This window comes from Clinocottus analis, unplaced genomic scaffold (assembly GCF_023055335.1).
Source record: "Clinocottus analis isolate CAN_PGR_092001 unplaced genomic scaffold, fCliAna1.0.p SCAF_23, whole genome shotgun sequence".
Taxonomy (NCBI): domain Eukaryota; kingdom Metazoa; phylum Chordata; class Actinopteri; order Perciformes; family Cottidae; genus Clinocottus; species Clinocottus analis.
Genome location: NW_027175965.1, coordinates 5,885,071 through 5,904,339, shown reverse-complemented (window position 1 = coordinate 5,904,339; position 19,269 = coordinate 5,885,071). Strand labels below are relative to the sequence as shown.

Here is a 19,269-nt window from a genome sequence, read left to right as displayed (position 1 = left end):
CCTGATGAGCAGAGTTACATAGTTGGAATATTTAGTGTGATATTCCAACTATTATAAGAACAGCAATACGACATTAAATTGATTTGAAGTTTATAGAATCAAACACCGTAAATGTAAAACAATTGCAGAAAGAGGTTAGCATGTTAGAACTACTACAGTCTAAAGTACTACAAATACAAGACATAAATTACGATGATCTTCATGTATTAGTATTGAGAATAAAAATAATAGCTTATATTAGGATTACATATTTAGAATATGAGTGATCAGATCATTTTAATTACTTTACTTACTGCTGGGTAGTTTCAATAAAGTTGCATCAGATTAAAAGATTCTTTAAAAAAAAAATATTTTCATAAAGTGAACAATAAACATAAACTGCAAACCAAAAAAATACAAAACATGTTTAAAAAGGACTAAGCACTATGCCCTCTAATTAAAACTTACATTTTTAACTTGATATGTGAAAGTTTTGTTGATTACATGTTTTATTATTCATCTTAATCTGCAATTTTGCCTAATTAAAGTAATCAAATACAGTAAAAAAGTATTTGCCTCTGAATTATAGTGGATTCGACAGTAACCTATATAATAAAGTATGAAGCGTTATGATGCATTAGTTAAGTATACTTCATTCATAATTTACAAAGCTAACACTTTATACAAACTTTATTTATTATTAAAAGTTTTACCAGTAAAAGTACTTCTCCTCCATCACAGAGCAAACGTGTGCGCGCACCGCCACCGCGTGTCCGAGTCACGTTACTGCAGCACGAGGCAGTGTTTACAGTTGCTAGGTAATATCATTTATTCTCACCCACCACGTTATCAAAATGCCTCTACCCTTTGCCATCTCTCGGTACCAGCCGTAGTTTGTTTTTAACATGGCAGAAAAGGAGAAACTGGATGTGGTTCATCAAAATTCAATCCACATTGAGACGATCCGGAAAGAGCATCGATACCAGAAGCTGCACACGGAGTTCGGCATCAACCCACACCGGAAACGTCAGTACGACCACGGTTCTGCACAACGTGTACTTCAACTTTGACCCTCAGTCATATTTGCTGTGGTTACTTTGGTATTTTCACTGTGTACGTGACGTTTTTCTCACCATGTGTGTCTTCCACACGTTAGTGCATGTCGTGACAGACAAACCCATGTCCAGGAAACCAAAAGAAGTGATTGAAGAGAACTGTAAGTTGACATACAAGTTATTGATATTTTTCTATGTTTTGTAATCCTTTATTAATCTCACAGTGGGGACATTTTGCTCGACATGTATTCTATGGGGAGAACAGGGATTTAACTCTTCTTCTCTGGCCAAGACTTAGATAGAATTACAACCAGACCTGTGAGGTCTCAAACACAATGAAGCGGTTATATAAATGATGAATGTTTGAGAACACACACATTTTCCTTTGTTCCAGCCGACTTCATCAAGGCCTTCCATAAGGCGCACCTGGTACCCAACATGAAATATGCAATGCCACAGACGGAGAGTCAGGAGATAGGATGGGTGTCAACTCCACTGGTGAGGAAAGCACTGCTTTGACAGTTCATTAAACATAACTGCAGTACATCAGGTTGGCACTGTGAGCGTAGAGCCTGCGCTTTAACTGAAGGACCTGAATTCAATTACATTAGTTTATTCTATTCATTTTCCTCCCAGATCCCCTCAGACCGCCACGACAGCAGATTCCATTTCCACCGAATGGCCACAGACGTCACCAAATACAAAGAAGCTGATCTGAATGCATCGAACTAGAGCGAGACAGAAATAATGTAAAATTCCAAACGGCAAGCAATCTTTGTTCAGCTGTATTTATTTATTATACAAAAGTACAGATGTCATCTCCAGAAGCTGCTCTTTAGCATTCTCATTTTAGCTCGCAAAAGTAAAACATTTGCCCAAGTCTATACAAAGCACATGTGCCTATGACATACTAATCATATTAATGAATAGGAGAAAGGGCAAAACTAACAGCTGCTCAATATTATAAAATGCCATGGCACATGGGAGAGAATCAATGAGTCAAGGAGCAGTTAGAAAAAATAAAACTGAATTTACCAAAGTTTAAGGGCATTCAGTGTACACAGCCAGAAGACCGGTGTAGACATTGAGTACTCACAGAAAGTGGCTTTAACACCACTGAATAAAATAGGCATATGGAAAATGAATTATTTCAACAGACAATACAAATTCATCTAACAACTAATAAAGAAGAAAAGATACTCTGAACATTCAAATCCTCTCTTTGGAAAACAATTGTGTGGATGTGGGTACACCTATGTCATCCACTCTTGGATTTGACATTTTTTTTGCAAAAGTAGACCTTCTCCCACCAGGCAGGTCCTTCAAATGGCTCCTTGGCAATATCGCATGATGTCTCTCTCTCTCTCTCTGGGTGTGATCTGAAGGGTCCTTCACATTGATCCAGACACATTTTACTCAATACATACTATACAAAAGGTTAAGAAGAAAAGCCCCTGTTCTCCTAAACGTCACCTGGAGGAGAGACTTGAGGAGCGGGCAAATCCTGCTTAGAAACAAGGTCAAAGTCCAGCTAGCCTCAGTCGGTTCTTACGAACGAGACTTCATCTTCTTGCGCACAGACTTGCCGGGACGTTTCTGAAAGAAAGAGTGGAAACATGTTTAGCTTCTCCATAATTTCCTTTGTCAACGTTTCGATATGTATTAGACCGGTCAGCAGCGTTTTAGGCGTGTGTGATACTCACATTTTGGTTTCCTCCTTTGGCGCCTTTCTTCCCTCCCTTCCCTCCCTTTGCATTAGCCACTTTAGCACGGAAACTGGACACGTCATTGTGGCTCTCCTTGGTGTTCCACTTCTTTCCACTCTTCTTGCCTCCGAAGCCAAACCTCTGGTCCTTATATTTCTTCTTTGAATTGGGGCTATTAAAATGACATAAAGTGTTTAGCTTTTTGTGAAAATGACACAATGAGTTCAAAGCCATTACGCTTGATATTTATTAAGGATTGGAAAGTAAACAGCTGACATATAAAACCTTACCCCTTCTTTGCCGCCGTTTTCTTGGAGGCCTGGGGGCCCTGAGAAGAGTCTTTACCCTTCGTCTTGTCTCCATCAAGGAAATCCAGCTTGTCTGTCATTCCTTTGAGTGAGGAGGGTGAACAGAAAAGTTAAATCTCAATCGGGGAAAAAAATTCTCAGAGGTTAATACTTTGAGGAAAATCATATCCAGTTAATTTATGTTAACTGGATATGATTTAATAACAATCAACATTTTACAGAGTTTTTTTTTTTCCTTAATGGACTAAATTTTACGAATATTTTTTTACTTTTCAAGCATAAAGTGAAACATATGAATAAAAAAACAATTCCAAAACACTCACCTTTCTGGTATTTCTTTACAGCAGTCATCATAGCCTTCTTCTCTTTCTGCCTCTTCTGAATTACTTCTACTTGGACCTAGCACACATTACAGAATCAAGTTATTCTAAACATCAGAACAGAAAATTTGGTATCTACTGTATTAGCGTCTGGCAAAGTAGTGTCAAGTCAAAAGTTAATGATATTCTTAAATGAAGACCAACCTTTTTGCCAAACTTCCTTTGCTCACGCAGTTTCTTGGCCTTCTCCGACTTCTCCAGTATCAACTGCTTTGAGATCAGCTTCGTCCTGATCTGGACAGAGGAACAGAAAATATCTTTGTTTGTGCCAATATTTAGATTAAAGTCTAACGTACTTACGATAATTAGAACATGACAGTGGCGGTGTTATGGTACATGTCAGGCTACATGTTAGTTATATTATTTATTCCAGGTTTGAAAAAGCTTCTGGTCTTGCAGCTTTGCTATTAATTGTCACAATATAAAAGTGTATTTTAAGTGTAACAATCAATAACTAGCTCACCTTCTGCATCTGCTGATCGGACTTTGCCATCTCTGCGAAGTAATCGTCTGGCCTCTTGGTGGCTATGCCATGCTTGCTCAGGAGAGGCAATGCATCTAGAACTGTGGCTTGAGCTTGACGATAGCTATGAATGAACAAACACCGACGTATCATAAATTGGAAAAACATGCACTCTCTGGCAGAGTTATCAAGTATCACACAACATTGACATATGCACCAGTAATTATTTTTGATTAATGGCAAAAACACAATACGTAGTATAAATAAAAGCACAGATAAGTCTAAAAGCCACTAAATTATTCAGTCCACAGTGATGTGAACATATCAATAATAGTGCCAGCCAAGAGTTTGGACACAAATGTAGTTCATCACGTAACGGTCACTCACAAAAACATCTCTCTCTGGAAATCATCATCTGCATTGACATCTCCATCTTTCATAGTTGGTGGTTTCCCTTGAGCTTTGAAAAGAACGTCCTCAGCCGGCAGGTTGGTCATATCTAACCTCTCCACCCAGGGGAGGTCTTTACGGAGGTCAGCGAGGCAATGCTTCAACCCCTCCTGCATCCCAACACAGGCAAAACACACCAGAGAGCGCATTAATGCCACAACTAACAACTCATAGAAATAGAAAAAATCTTGACAGGAATATTAACATTTCAGGGTTGAACTTGTTATTGTAAATACTCACCACATTGTTGACAAACTTTTTGGGTTGGTCCACCAAAACGTTCATCCCCGGTTTCAACAACCCTTTTGCAAAGGCTTCTTGGAGCTAAAGAAAACAAAATGCGTTAAGGTATGTTCTCTTATCTTGTTTTACTGCCAACGTGAAGGCACGGCTGTACAATTTAAGAAACATACGCATTAAATATATGCAATAGAATAAAACAAAACAAATCTGTTGAACTTAAGAAAACAATATGCACACTAAATCCGTTTAAAGAAAAATGAAAGACCTCTGCAGTTTGGCACAGGAAATGTGGAAAAGCTTACCGTAAGAGTTTAACAACTATGTCTTAAGTACATGGTTATGTGCATATTAAACAAAATACCCGGTCCCCGTGCCTTCACTTTACGTTACTGTAAACAAGTGTAAAGTTCGTCTCATCTCCAACTTTGTATCAACAACTATCCGGCACAGTGGTTTCACGACTGTTAGCTTTAGCTCGCTAATGTTAGCATGTCAACAGCTCGCTCACCTCATCGTCTGATAATTCACTGTTCTCATCCTCGGACTCTTGTCCGAGCAGCGACTCCTCGTCATCTGACTCCATAGTCCTGCTGTCGATTATCATAAGATGACAATATGTGATCTAGTGGCCCGTAAACGTGAAGAAACCTGCTGTAAATTAACGTGAGCGCTGCTGCTGCTCACATGTACTGCGCTTTTCACGTGGGGAGGAAGTGACGGAAGCCGCCGCGATGTTCAGTGTTGTGCCAACAGTCCGCCGGCGGAAACGAGGTTTGAAGTCAAAGGTTCCTCCATCCTGCGGGAAAGAAGTCTGATAGAGGACAAGTGGTGGCGTCAATTGTTTTACTTAGTCTCTGACACTTATTTCACACATAAAACTCATATTGTATACAAAAAAAAATCCAATTTTTTTTAAAACTTTGGAACTAACTTTTAGGGAAGTATAGTATAGTGTAGTGAAAATAATAATGTATGCAGTCACGTATGCATATTATATAGCCTAAGCTTAAAATATAGTAATATTTATGGTCCACTATATCCACTATTAGTCAATAATAATGCAGCTGCATCAATAGTTAAACCTACATTAATAATCATGACAATAAAGGTTATTGGCATGATTTAAATAGACAGACAGACAGACAGACAGACAGACAGACAGACAGATAGACAGATAGACAGATAGATAGATAGATAGATAGATAGATACATAGATAGATAGATAGATAGATAGATAGATAGATAGATGTCAGACAGATATTTAAATGAATCCACTTTAAAACTGTTTTAGTCGAATTGTGTAAATGAGGCCTCATCAGTTACACTTGGCACCTCATCAAGAAAGAAACTTTCAACATCACTTTTCCAAAGCTCTCTTCTCAAGTCGATTTCTGTCACTTTGACACATGTCTGCAGTGCTGGCCAACTGTCACTGTATGAGCGATCAAGACAGGAGAGGCTAATGACTAAAACCAATTTTTGTAATCCTCTACCTTTGTTCATTTGAACACAGAGACAGAACAGATTCCACAGGGTTTATTTTCCGTATATTCTGTGTTTAATCAGTGGCTGCTAATTGATTATCTCATCAAACATAGTTATAGGATACAACCGACTTTATCCTTGCTCACGATTACCAATACTCTGTCGCTAGAAAAAAAAGTATTAAAATCATTCATTTTTATGTTGCATATACGGACGGTTGTATTCATTTTTTGTACTTAAATCGAAGAAGAGTGTGGAGGATCTGCAGTCAGAGACACATGCTGAATGCTAATTCTTTGCGTGCGCCAGTGACCATGAAATTAAGTGGTTGAGTTAGGATCTCAATTCTGTGAAGGGCTGTATTAAAAGTGATCAACCATGATAGTGTCCATCAATCCACCAGACATATTGCAAATCCTTATCATTGATTATTGCCGCTAGTACAACCAATATGTTCTGACATTTATTGAAAGAAATATCATGTGACACGGGATCAAAAATGCACAGCAATGCTGTGTCTCAGAGGTCATTTAGGTTATCTGTGTCTGTTATCTTATCTGCAATGCCAGAGAACAGGTTTAAAGCCCAGCATGCAAAGCATCTGCAGGACCTCATTTGAACCATTTATTGACAGATCATCACTGATTATAACAGGAAGTCCGCTGCAGTTGGTGTCATAAAAATAATTACACAATTTACATTGTTCAATTTGTTTACAATGTTTGTCTTGGCAGCAGTCCAATGAAACACATTTATGGTTTTCAAATAAACAAAGACCCTGTCAAAATGCATGTGAGACTGACAAAAATATAATAGATGTTTGCGATCTGGTCTTCAATTTAGCCTTATGTAAAGTTTATTGTGCTTACTAGTGTTTTATGGTATTCTTACTATTTGTCAGAATGTATGCAAGTAGAGAACAGGACACACCATCTAGAGTTCCTGAATGAACCAACTTCAAAAGATGCTGTACAGTGCAAATAAATGTGTTGTATTATTATTTTCAATAAATCCTTTCTGCTCCACACTCAGCCGCTACTATATCAGTGTTATTGACAGTTTGGGTCATCCTCTCTTTGATGGTGGTGTTCTGGATAGGACAGGAGCACCTTGACCTGAAAGAAGGTGTGCAGCTGTCTTCGTAATGACAGGCTCAATTCTGCTTTAAGTGCACCATGACAGAGCTCTGAAAGAAGGTGTTCCCCATGGAATTTTCACAAAGGACAGTGGCTTTTATTGGTTACACTGACATTCATTGGATATGACAGACCTAATACTGAGAAATACTTTTATTTTCTAAAGATTAACAGTCAGCGATTATAACATACAGGGTTTGCCTAACTACCAAACACAAACGTATCATTTCATCTCTTTTTATGTCAGAGACATTTAGTTTGGCATTGAAACGTGCACATTTCATTCAACTTAAACACTAATACCAAACAGATGCAGGATAAACTTCACTTCATCACTGAAGAACCTCTCTGATGAGTTTCACTATTTGAGATGTCATCAGTCTCTTTCAGTGGCTTATCCTCCCGGTCCTCAAAGCAGAAACTGACTGATCCCCCTGAGAGTGACTTTCTCTCTATTCTGATGGCAATCAATATTTACGATTTGTACTTCACCACACTTAATTCCTCCATTCTCTGCGTGGTCAGATCCCCACTCTAAGATGTCTTCAGAGGGAAAAAAATACCATAATTTTCATTTCTGTCACCATAATCACTTGAGCCAGACAGTAATGCAGCCCATTGAGTCCACTTTTCTCTGTCACTTTTCATCTCAGCGCGAAAGGCTGCTTCCTGACAGCAGATTGAAAAGAAGTTGGATTCACTCTGCCAGGCTCCTCTCTCTCTTAGAGTTATTCCTGGCTGCAGACGGTTGGTACAAAAAGAACATAGTCATGAATGTTGGGGCAGTGGTTTAGCTCCTATGACACTCAATCTGCCTGAGGAGCTTTGGCAATGTGTGATTAACAATATTCTGGAATAAACGAATACTAATAATAATAATTTGTACTCATCTGTCCAATCTCAAGTGGATGTTCATTCCCTCTCATAATGCGCTGTCATCGACCTGACAGAGCCATTGAGCATCCAATGTCCACCTCTGCCAAGCACAATGATGAATACAAATGGCACACAAGGCCTGTTATCAGTTGTTTATGGGAAATTATTTGAATATTATCTGTGAAAGGCTATATTTCAGAGTGATTACCAACCAGGTTCTTGTATGGTATTGGTTGTTCTCTCTCTATACGTTCTGCAAAGCAACAGAATAGAAAAGCGCCGTCTCCTTGTTCAAAGGTCAGAGGTAATTAGGCATTGCATTAAGACTCAAGTGGCTTATGTATAAAAAAAACACTTAAGCTTTTATGGCTTGTTCAGAATCAGAGCAAAATGCTGGACTAAAAATCTGAAATGCTATCGTGTTATTCTCAAACCTTCCATTAAGCCAGTAAATACATTTGGATTGGAGTGAGGACGTACCGAGCGCATCTGTGCAAAGATACTGAGTCATTGAAGCACCAAATCCCATTTCCAAGTATCCTCATAGTGACCACATAATATACCTTGGCGAGGTGTCAAAAGGCTTCATAATTCAAGATATACCATCAGGTGAAGGATTGCCCAATAATTAAGTGCTTTGTGGAAATCGTGTCCGAAGAGCCACCGTCAAAGTAAGGGCAAGTAGTCCCGGTATGGGCATGCATCCCAATGTCTTCCTCCCGTCTGACTGGTAATTAGACAAACTGCATGGAGGGCAGGATGGTAAGTCATTAGTCAAAACACATGCTTTGTATACTTCTTATCTAAAAAGTAATTTATGCATTGACTTAAATCACAAGAGACAGCATTTTTTTTAAAATTTATCAGCGGTTTTCCAGATTGTATCCTTTTTTTTTGCTTCCTCCCTTTACAGATTCCCTGGCTGAAAATCTGTTGGTGCTTTATAGAAAATATAGTCTAAGGCTACAGATGGAAAAACTCTTCTTATTAAAAACCAGCACCCAAGACTTGTAAAAAGGAAAGTGTTTGTGCCTTTTGTTGTATTTCAACACTATTCCTCCCCTCTCCTCTCCTCTCCTCTCCTCTTGAGATGGATTTTTCCTGAAGATTTCCCAGTGTGAAGGACTCCCGTTGTTTGATAGATTGGAAGGACAACTGAAAAAGCAAAGATGTGACCTACTTCCTCCCATTTCAATTATAAACTGCATTTAAAGGTTACTTTAATTAAACAATTAGCATAGTGCTGTTTGGTATGAAAGGCCTGTGAGAGGTTCTGGGTGTCTTCTCATTGTATGCACGAGGTGTCCTCCTCGTCTGAAGGTGGACGTGATAAGAGATCCTTAAATCAATAATGGTAAAATTTAACGAAAAGGCGTTGGTAAAAGCTGACAAAAGCTAGTGAGTTGCAAACAACTTGCCCACACAACAAGACTGTCTTTTCACGATGTGTTCTGTGGTTTATTCAAATGAAAATGATGAAGGAGCAGTAAACAAACACATGAGATTGAAGCAATTACTTGGTTGTCTTCCAAAACTTGGTGTATTCCCTGAAGGCATTGCATGTGGGTAAAGAATCATATCATATGAGCTGAAGCAACGGAAGTCATTCCTGTTTAAATTCATATTTGTGGGGAGCTTTTGAGATTTTATCGTAAGAGGTCTCCTGGTGGACTTTAATTAAACGTTTAGAGGCGCCTTCCTTCCCTGCTTTCCTCTCTCCTCCTCTTCCTCCTCTCCCTTCTGCGTCCTCTATCCTGACACTGAATAGAAGTGAAGAGACAAATTAATGGGGGGAGCGCCAGGTTGCCAGCTTTCTCCGACGGAGGACATCCACTGAATTTTGAGGGGAAATGCAACGTCAACTTCCATCAGCGCTAAAGGGGCAGTGTGTGTGAGAGAAAGTCCAAGTGTGGGGAGGGGCAGCATGGGGCCCATGCATAATCACCTTATTATATCCCTGGGAATGAAATAATGAATTGATCTGATTAAAGGTTGGATGAAAAGAGAAGGCTGTGGTGGAAATTTATAATAAGTGCTTTATTCTTAAATGTGTTTCACTGAACTCTGAGTTCAGTTCATCGTCTGATCGGCGTCATCCGAGTGGGACAAGAACCAAATGTATCTCTTTATTGTTTGGGTTTCCTTTTGTTTTGTTTTCTCCTCTGTGCCTCTCACTCTTGCCTCTCAAGGGCCAAACAACATGTTCCAGACAGGCACCATGGCCGATGTATAAAACTCACATTGAATTATTTTTCTGGGTCAGACCTCCGAACCATCTGTGGTGAAGAGCTCTGCCCATTCAATTGAATTATTCCAAGTTTCTGTTTAATAAATGCTCAAAGACGTTTAAGTGTTTCACATTGCATTTGTTTCATCTAAAAGGAGATTAATACGGTTAATTTACATTACAAAAGGCAAGGGGAGATTCCTTGTATGAAGAAGTGGAGGAAAGAAAGGAAGAGAGCGACATGATATGAAGAAGGAGAGATGAGGAGAATGGAGGCTAAAAAAAGAAGCTGGCTCTTCTCATACAAAAATGAATGCGCTGTAGTTTGTTGACATCAAAATCAATGTTGAAGTAATCTATATAGTCATAGACCAGGAAGTATATACACCGCACTGTTTAAGAATATGTCGTGAAATACGTACAACAAGACGTTTAGTTTAGTTAAGTGCAGAAAAAGAAGATTGTTTGGGTTAAAATAACCACGGAAGTGACGTAACTAATATTTACATTCTTCTACTGCTGTTTTCAAGGTCGAAGAAGAACTTTTGAATCTCCAGTCGATAGACTATTTTTTCCACAGTAGTTTATAGACCACGCTTGAACACAGCAACACAAAGCCAGCCTGGGAAGAAGCTGTCGTAATTGTTCAGCTTAGGAAAATTGTGCATCTGAAAACGTTAGCTGTTTTACAATGAGAAACCACAGCAGCGTACAGAACAAATATTCTAGAGCAGATAGTCCTGTTGGCACATGGAAAGTCTTCTCGTCAACACAAAGTCTTTTGAATCACCTTAGCCTGTCCTGTTTTCCCTCCCAAAAAAAAAATCTGGATTCACCACAGACGTGTGTGTGTGTGTGTGTGCGGTCGTCGGCACGTCCAACACACATCACCATGTCAGCGGTTCTCTGGGCGGCACGGCAGTGGATCATAATTAGAGCCAATCAAAGAGAAGCGTACAGTCTGTTACTTCCTGCCAGCCAGCCAGTTAGTCCATCTGGCCATACTTAGGGCTTCTGTGCTCGGCTAACTCTCTCACAACAGCTAATTGATTGCTTTTCATTCATGTGGATTTTTCAGGATTTTAAACGCATGTTCTGGTGGCAAATTCAATACACACGTGTTTTTGACGCCCCGCTGCGCTGCACAAATTCTGGGCTGTGTGTGTGTTTTATTTTTTCTCCCATTTCATCCTCCTTCATTTGGCATTTCTACCATCTGTATATGTGTATGTGTGTGTGTATGTTGTGTTTATTGCAGATTAGAACTAAATATACAGTATATTTTTTCGATTATATTTTCCTCTCATGGCAACACCCTTTCCCTCTTGTCGCTCCCACCTTTCTTTGCATCTGTCCGTCTCTCTATCTTTTTTTCCCTTTGTTTTCATTCTCTCTCTTCCCCTCTGTGGTCCTCTCCCATCCCACTCTCCTCCCTTCAGTGTGTTCATCACCCCCAAATAATTGCCTTCCTCACTGACTCATTGTTCTCTCATTTATCTCTTGTCTCCCCATATTCTGATTCCAACTCTGCAAATCAGTTTTTCTATCCTTTTGTGCCTCCTTACAACGTCTTACTCCTTCTGCTGCTGTTTCACAGTATGGCTTCACATTATTCTTTCATGTTATCGATAAAGGCTGCTGCATATTATCTGTATTTTTTTGTCTAATTATAAACTATACCCTCTGACAATATGTATTGTCTATCATTGTGCTGTTGTGGCCTATAAGAAACTTTCATTTAATAGTTAATTTAGCTTTTTTAACCCGGCAACATTTTCAAGCGAGGGTGAAGATACTGGTACCATATGATACTAGACAACCTAATGCATGCATTGGTACCATGGAGCTTGTCGAGAAGGAGGCTAAATAATGCTAATAATTTCTTGGACCTCTCACTTCAATGCATTTGAACGGAAATTGTTTCAACATTACCCAAGATCATTCATTCATTAATATTTTTTTTTTTATTTCAGATTCATGACTAGAGCAACTTGACATACATTGCTAAGCTGCATCTCAAATAAATCTTCAAGTTTCCAGCTTTAACGTTGGATCACAAATGCAGTGCTTGTACATAGCGGTAAAATCTCCATCTGTATTTCATACAGTTGACAAATTAAACCACTTTCAGATTATCTGTTGAGTTACATACTCCTACTGATATGGTGCATCTAATTAAGTTTAGACATAATCAGATGTTTTCTGTGTATAATCTGAACTAAACGAGTACGAACCACTCACTAATTACACTATTACTAACTAACATTGTTTTTACGCAGTTCGCAAATTGTTCCCACTTGCTATATACGATTGCTGTGCTTATGTGAATATGAACAAAAGGGATTGTTGTCATTTTTCTTGGACTATTGAGGCCGCGACACACTCACACAGGTGTTTTCACTTGTGCTGCCTGATTAGACTTCTTCCCAGGACTGTGTTTGAGTGACATCTTCATCAGGACTCCTCCCATCTTCAACCTGAGCAGAGGTGTAATTAAGCAGCCTGATTGAACACAGCTGTGTGGGTGTGCGGGCCATTTGAAACGACACTCACGTAGAAGTTTAGCGAAAAATAATCATTGCATTCGTGATTGCGATCATAGTAATTTAGCTATACATTTACTCAGGGGCGCTTAAGTCCAACTGTCTATCAATCTAATTTTGGCAACATTTGAAACTGTAAATGAGCTTTCAAGTGATCCATTGTTGCTTGATTTTGGTCAATAATGTAGAGTTTTCTCTTTTTCTGTCCGTCTAACCTTTTACAAAGAGTTTCGTCAATATAATTTACAATTAAATAAATATGATGAGACCTTTCCGCCAAACAAGCAGACAGAATGATGAATCTTCCCGATTCTGTTGCCAAAGTTGCTGAATAAACCCTGTGAACATGTTGGTGCTTTTGGAAAAAAAGGCTTATGTATGGTGTATTTATTGTAAAAATGAGCACACAAGAAAATATGCAGCTACAAAACATGCCAGAGAGAAAAATGAAATCATATTTCACATCCTTTTACTTGAGGCGGGTTGCATTTGGTCCTCTGAGACGTGAAAACTTAGACACGTAGCTCAGTGTAAATTAACATGAATCTACTTGTTAAATTTATATCAGTAATTATCAGTTCCAGATAAATGTCAGGCTGCAGTGCCAGCTGTGGCGCTAATGAAGATATCTTACCATGGACACCATGACTGCTGCTTACATCAATGCACTCCCAAAATAGCTTTGTTCTAGACATATGACCTAAAATACGAGTTGGCGGAAAAGGTTAGTATCACATTTTGATGAAATTAAGTGAATGAAATGATGGGGAAATTATGTTATTTTCAGCCCAGCAGTTTGAGTGAGCCCTTTTTGAGAGCCACTGGTCTTACTTTGACCTGAAATCATATGTTTTGTAAGGCCATACATAAAGGGCTGAATCATGCTGACGTGAGCTTTGTCCACGCTGCAGTTCAGCAGCCTGACGAAGGACAGGATTGAAATGTGAAAACTGACAAGATGAAGGCTGAACAGCAAAATATCAGACGGTCTCTGGAGAGACACTTCCAGACTATATATCCCTGAGACAGATGAGACGTTTTCATTAAAGTTTATGAGTTCTTACCTGGACACCTGCATGTACACCTCTAAAAGTGCTGTGACGGTGTCTATGAATTGCCATAATATACATGTCTAATGCACAGAGAGACAGTTGGAGGTTGACGAGTGTCTGATGATGATTTACTTTGTGTTTGCCTTTTGCCTCGACGAAGATTAGTAATCAAACATTATGGTAATCATGGTGGCATTTTCTACCTATTGTCTGTCAGATGAAGCTGCTTGAAATGCAAGTTGTCATTTCATGTTAAAATGACTGGAAAGAACTATCTCATTCCATCTCATCGGTTCATCTCCGCATCAATTATATTTGCCCAAGCCTATCTAAATACTATATACAATCTCCTCCTTGTTTGTGCTGAATGAGCCACAGTCTCATGCATCACAGCAGGCAAGGTGACTGAGCTGCAGTCTGGGTCGTAAATGATCACACTCAATCAGGACCCAAATACAAAGACATACGGATAGACAAGGGCATACGTAGGCGAGCACATCTCCAGTTTCATACATTTTCAGATGAGTAAAATTGTAGCAACCAAAAAAATGTTCCGTTATGCTGTCATTAACTGAAAGTGCAATACAGTTTCGAGACAAAAATATGCAAATTTTATACTTGGTGCCAGACACAGAGGAGACGAGAGCTTGTCAGTGTGCTTCAGTTATTTTGACTTGTAAAAAGTGTTGTCTGCAGCGTAGCTTCTTTCCTCTTACCGGTAGCTCTGTCACTGTTTCACTAAACCTTGTCTCATGCAGAAAGAGTTCCCAGTCTGAATAACTTCATACACAGCAGACTATACGGCAGGTCTAACACAAATGATTTCATTGCGACTTTATTCTCACCAAATAACACCTTTATTTTGTAAAATTACAACTTTTTTTTCTTAAATACCACAGCGTAATCTACATACTTGTGGGATATGTTTTGATTGTACAGAAAGCCTTGAACATGAGCAGAAATCTTGCTGAAACACAGATGAGCTAATACGCATTGATGAACATGTATTAGAATATCATCGTGGCGAATAAGTGCCACATGCACATTTAAATACTTTCCCAAATAAAAGACACAAAAGAGGAGGGACAATAAAAGCAGTGTGTGTGTTGACATGTATGACATGAAAAAGAGATCTATTTTAGGATATGGATGAATGAAACATTTCAAAATGAATGAAAGCTCTGCTTCATTGTATTTATTAGTGTTTTCCTTGACATTAATGAATACATTTTCATTATAAATTAATTCAGAAAAGGGACAGATTGGTGGGAAACACTCACCTTGTTCTGGGGCCAGAATGTCAATTAGCGCCTCGACCCACAAATGCACAATTTGTGTTATTTTTGCTGCACTTTACCAAGTTCAGATGTATTGCAAACTCATGTATATCCTATCTTCCTCTATATGTATGAAGCTTTGCAAGCCAAAACTTAAGAGAAATAGTATAAACACAAGTGACAGAATATATTCCAAAAACAGAAAGGATATCTGAGTTCAGGGAAATCATTAGAAAAAAGGGAGAGAGGGAAAATGAAGACAGAAAGGGTTCAAATTGATTCTGGCATCAGGACGTCACTTTGATCAAACTCTTTGAGCAATGAGACTCGTTCAGTCTCCTTGTTCAATACAGTTCATTAATATTGTCCCAAAACTTTACCTATTCATCAGTCACAGGCTTTGAAGCAGTCAGATACTCAGTAACACAGCTCACTGCTGTCAGTCTTAGCAGAACGTATGATAGTCTGCCATTTGCGCTCCCTGCAAAGAGCAAGTCCATATTTCATTAGCACAGCTGTATACGTCATTGATCAGTTGTTGTTTTTTTATGTTTTAAATGTCACAGATGCTGAAGAACTGAAAGATTAGACTAACAGTGAGGCTCCGTATCTGAAAACTAATTGGTTGAAACAATTCATTTGACTTTCTGTTTTGAATAGGAAAAGGAAGCGTTTCTGTTGCTGTGTCGGTGTGTGTTAGAGAGAGTACATTCACTGCATATTCATGAATAAAGATTTGCTTTGAGTGCAGCAGCTGCTGTTCACATGCTCTGTTGTCACATTGGTTTGTCGCCCTTTCTAATTATAATACATTTGAACACCCTGCTTACATTTCAACTAGGTCTCATTTGATCACATCACTGGATTTGGACGTGCCGAGAGCCGTGTTGGTAAATGGAAGTGATCTTCATTCTCTTTCATGGCATATCAAAGCATTATGATCGTTGTCGAAGGAGAACCAAAAACACACGCGAATTTTCAAAGGATGGATATGTTTAAAGCTGATTCCTGCTTCCATGAGAGGAGTGATTATTCATTGTAAAAGAAGAGGGAGCTGGTGCTTTTCAAGGTTGATCCAAATAGGCCTAAAGAAAAAGTTGAAGAACAAGAAGAAGAGCTCAAGAGATACAATGCATTCACATATGAAAACTCCTTTGCCAGGTGCATTACTTCACAGTTTCAGACAGTGGAGTCATTGTGTTGGACACTTTAAAGTTTTTCTCAAGTCCAAATGAAACAAAACTATCTGTATTGTAACTTAATCAACTCAACAAAATGACTTGACACACAACACCGTTGATCCAAGGTGCTTTACAGCCCGCACAGAGGAAATTAAAACAAAAGAAGGAAACGAATACAATAGAAGGAAAGAAACATTCGAGTGATGAATACATATTAATATCAAAGCGGCAGGCTACGTGGGCTCGGTGGATAGAGCGGGTCATCCGTTGTCTGCAGGTTTGGACCCCCGGCTCCTGCAGTTTGCTGGTTGAAGTTTCCTCGAGCGAGACGCTGAACCACAGGAAGCTCTCGGGGCTCTTCGCCGCAGCTCACTGCTCCTGCAGGTGAGCGCATTGTCTGTCTGTTTGTGTAACACAAAAATGGTACGGTGCGTGTGAAGGTGTGTCGGCGTGAATCTGTGCATCCGCGTGTGAAATGAAGAGTTGTCGAAGTGACTGTGTTTGTTCCGGAGAGCATCGCTAACCGCTCCCATACATCAGTGGCAACATAGGTCATTTCCCAATTTTTCCTCTCCCATCTATCACCTAAACAAAGTTCATATAAACCAAATGACCCTCCAGCGCAGGACATTCTTTCAACTTCCCTGAAGTTCAAGATTACCATCTACATCGGCAACGTCATCATTTTCCCCCCTTACATAGGAGACGATGTATGTTTTCTCACAGCCGTGTCACCACTAGAAACAGATTGCAGTACATCTATTCACGTGATCATCCCCCTTTTCTCCCAGATGGATGAGACGTATATGAAACACAGATGGAGTTTTGCTGCCACAGGGAGCACCTGGAGAGAAACATGGTGGCTCTGAAGAAGAACATGATGAAAAACAAGTGGAGAATTACAGAATGTCAGCCTCTTGGCAACGTGACAGTGAAAAGTTATTCTTGATAAATGAATCAGTTGTTGTACCATTTAAAAAAAAAAAAAAATCCTCGTGCTTCAAATATCTTTCTTATTAAACATCCCTCTGCTTTATTAATGATCAAGGATATATTCAAAAAATAGAGACAATATTTGAATGAAGGTCTTTTTTTTTTAGGTTTTCATGAATCAAATCAGCAGGGACACACACACACACACACACACACACACAAAATGATGTGTCTTGACATGATGTGTTCACAGAATGAACGAGTGAACTGGACTAAAATGTAACACGCAATCATTTATGTAATGCGCCGAATTGAGGATGCTTGTGTGTAGTCCGCTGCTCGCTGTGTGTGAATTATTATAAAGAAAACATGACCTTTTTTTGCAAATAATTTTCACTTTGAATAATATATACTGCTGTGAGAATACATCAGTATAAACCTTTTACTTCCCGCTGAGGTTTCAGCTTCCCTCTTTGGGGCCAATTGATGGCAGCCACTTTAAATTCATTCATTGTTGACTAGTTCTGTAGGGGTCCACATAATTCAACCATGAAAATATGTAGAAAAAGAGAAAAATAAACAAATGTCAGCTGCTAATGTTACCAAATGACAGACTGTGTTTGTTTTCTTGTCCGTCACCGCGTCTCTTGCACCTCCCTGGGTTGAGTTTGCTGGCTGGATTGACAGAAACACTGCTGCGGCTCATTCCTTTCAGCCGCGCTGGAGAATGAGTTCACATATATATGGTTTTTGGAATGTGCCTCTTCATCTGTTGACTCTCAAGCCCGACTGAAAGGAATAAGGTGCATCTGACAATGTTTTTGTTACAACAACGCATTTCAAATATAGTACAGGTTTTGCTCAGCTTGCCTGAAAACTCCACAAGTTCACACAACCTCCATGCTCGGCTGCTAATTCAGAGGAAGCTGCTCTCCAATACTTTCTCAAAACCAGACATTTAATCACAGCCAATGAAGTGTTATCTGAAACACAGACTGGGACACTACAGGCATTTTTTTTGTTGTTAAATAACTGGTTTGAAGAATGTCTTTTTGCCGACCACATCAGAAGGCAACCGTGTTTGAAGCGGCTGCTCGAGGCCACATCGATAAGCTGACTCCTTGCCGTCGTAGAGAGGAGGAAGACGCACATTTTCAGGCACTTTCATCTGGAAAACAGAAGTGTTGCACAAACAAAAATGGAGTGTATAGTGTGTGCAAGAATTAAAAAAAAAGGAAGCTTGTGAGGTAAACCCCTAAACTATGTCACATCACCAGCGGTGGGTGTGGATGTCAGATTGTTCCTCCTGATGGAGGAAAGCTGTGAGTGACTTAAGATGTTCTATCATTCAACAAGCAGTTCTGTAGAAGTATAGAGCACCCGGTGGAGCTGTCGCTTTCCACCACCTCACTGGACACGCTGTGTAGGATGAGCTTTTCGCAAAAGTCACAAAACCGCCCTCGCTGTCAGACAGGATAAACCTTTAGCCTATGGGTGTTCTTTCAAATGTTTTATTTAACAGTTGTTGTTGTTGTTTGTTTTTTTTTACAAATGAAACATTGTCCACAGCATCAAAGAGAGAGAATTATGTATAAAGGAAAAGTAGGTTGCTAGAGGATTAAATTAAAATACTGCACTCATATAGTAGATCTAAACACATCATTTGCTATCTATGGGACTGATACCCTTCATCATGTTGGAGCCTGGCTCCTTTTCACTTTGGGAAAAATAAAAACATATCTGTATCTACTTTACGGGTTTAGACGGATGCATAAACTGGGCAGGCAAATAGATGTGAGGTGCTCTTGGTACAGCCAAACCAAATGAATCAATAACAGCCATTGTGTCAGCGATGCCATGATCAATGTGTTACGCCACAGGGAGGCTATTTATGAGAACCAACAATGAACTGTGAAGGCATTTCTTCTCTAAAGTAGAAATGGTTTACATACTATATGCAGTCCACAAAGTGATC

General features: G+C 39.3%; 2 protein-coding genes across 2 annotated transcripts; one reads left to right on the top strand and one right to left on the bottom strand.

Annotated features, from left to right (window-relative positions):
• Window positions 1–786: 786 nt before the first annotated feature.
• cfap144 (cilia and flagella associated protein 144) lies at window positions 787–1,802 on the top strand. The gene is made up of 4 exons (XM_068589478.1): window positions 787–1,005; window positions 1,136–1,195; window positions 1,429–1,532; window positions 1,671–1,802. The coding sequence occupies exons 1-4, from the start codon at window positions 885–887 to the stop codon at window positions 1,764–1,766; spliced, it is 381 nt and encodes a 126-aa protein (XP_068445579.1). The 5' UTR covers window positions 787–884; the 3' UTR covers window positions 1,767–1,802.
• A 4-nt stretch (window positions 1,803–1,806) lies between these two features.
• Window positions 1,807–5,281, bottom strand: ebna1bp2 (EBNA1 binding protein 2). Its single transcript, XM_068589477.1, has 9 exons — window positions 5,093–5,281; window positions 4,582–4,665; window positions 4,279–4,451; window positions 3,892–4,015; window positions 3,573–3,662; window positions 3,372–3,447; window positions 3,031–3,130; window positions 2,738–2,912; window positions 1,807–2,630 (listed from the first exon to the last, which is right to left on the bottom strand). Exons 1-9 carry the CDS (start codon window positions 5,186–5,188, stop codon window positions 2,583–2,585), a joined length of 966 nt encoding a protein of 321 aa, XP_068445578.1. The 5' UTR covers window positions 5,189–5,281; the 3' UTR covers window positions 1,807–2,582.
• Between the last annotated feature and the right edge of the window lie 13,988 nt (window positions 5,282–19,269).

Excerpts from the sequence above, each read along its gene's own strand:
- cfap144 (XM_068589478.1), top strand. The coding sequence starts at position 885 with ATGGCAGAAAAGGAGAAACTGGATGTGGTTCATCAAAATTCAATCCAC. Across the intron at positions 1,006-1,135 it reads CATCAACCCACACCGGAAAC|TGCATGTCGTGACAGACAAA; the intron begins GTCAGTACGACC and ends TCCACACGTTAG. Across the intron at positions 1,196-1,428 it reads AGAAGTGATTGAAGAGAACT|CCGACTTCATCAAGGCCTTC; the intron begins GTAAGTTGACAT and ends CCTTTGTTCCAG.
- ebna1bp2 (XM_068589477.1), bottom strand. The coding sequence starts at position 5,188 with ATGATAATCGACAGCAGGACTATGGAGTCAGATGACGAGGAGTCGCTG. Across the intron at positions 3,663-3,891 it reads CCGATCAGCAGATGCAGAAG|ATCAGGACGAAGCTGATCTC; the intron begins GTGAGCTAGTTA and ends TCCTCTGTCCAG. Across the intron at positions 2,631-2,737 it reads CCAAAGGAGGAAACCAAAAT|AAACGTCCCGGCAAGTCTGT; the intron begins GTGAGTATCACA and ends TCTTTCTTTCAG.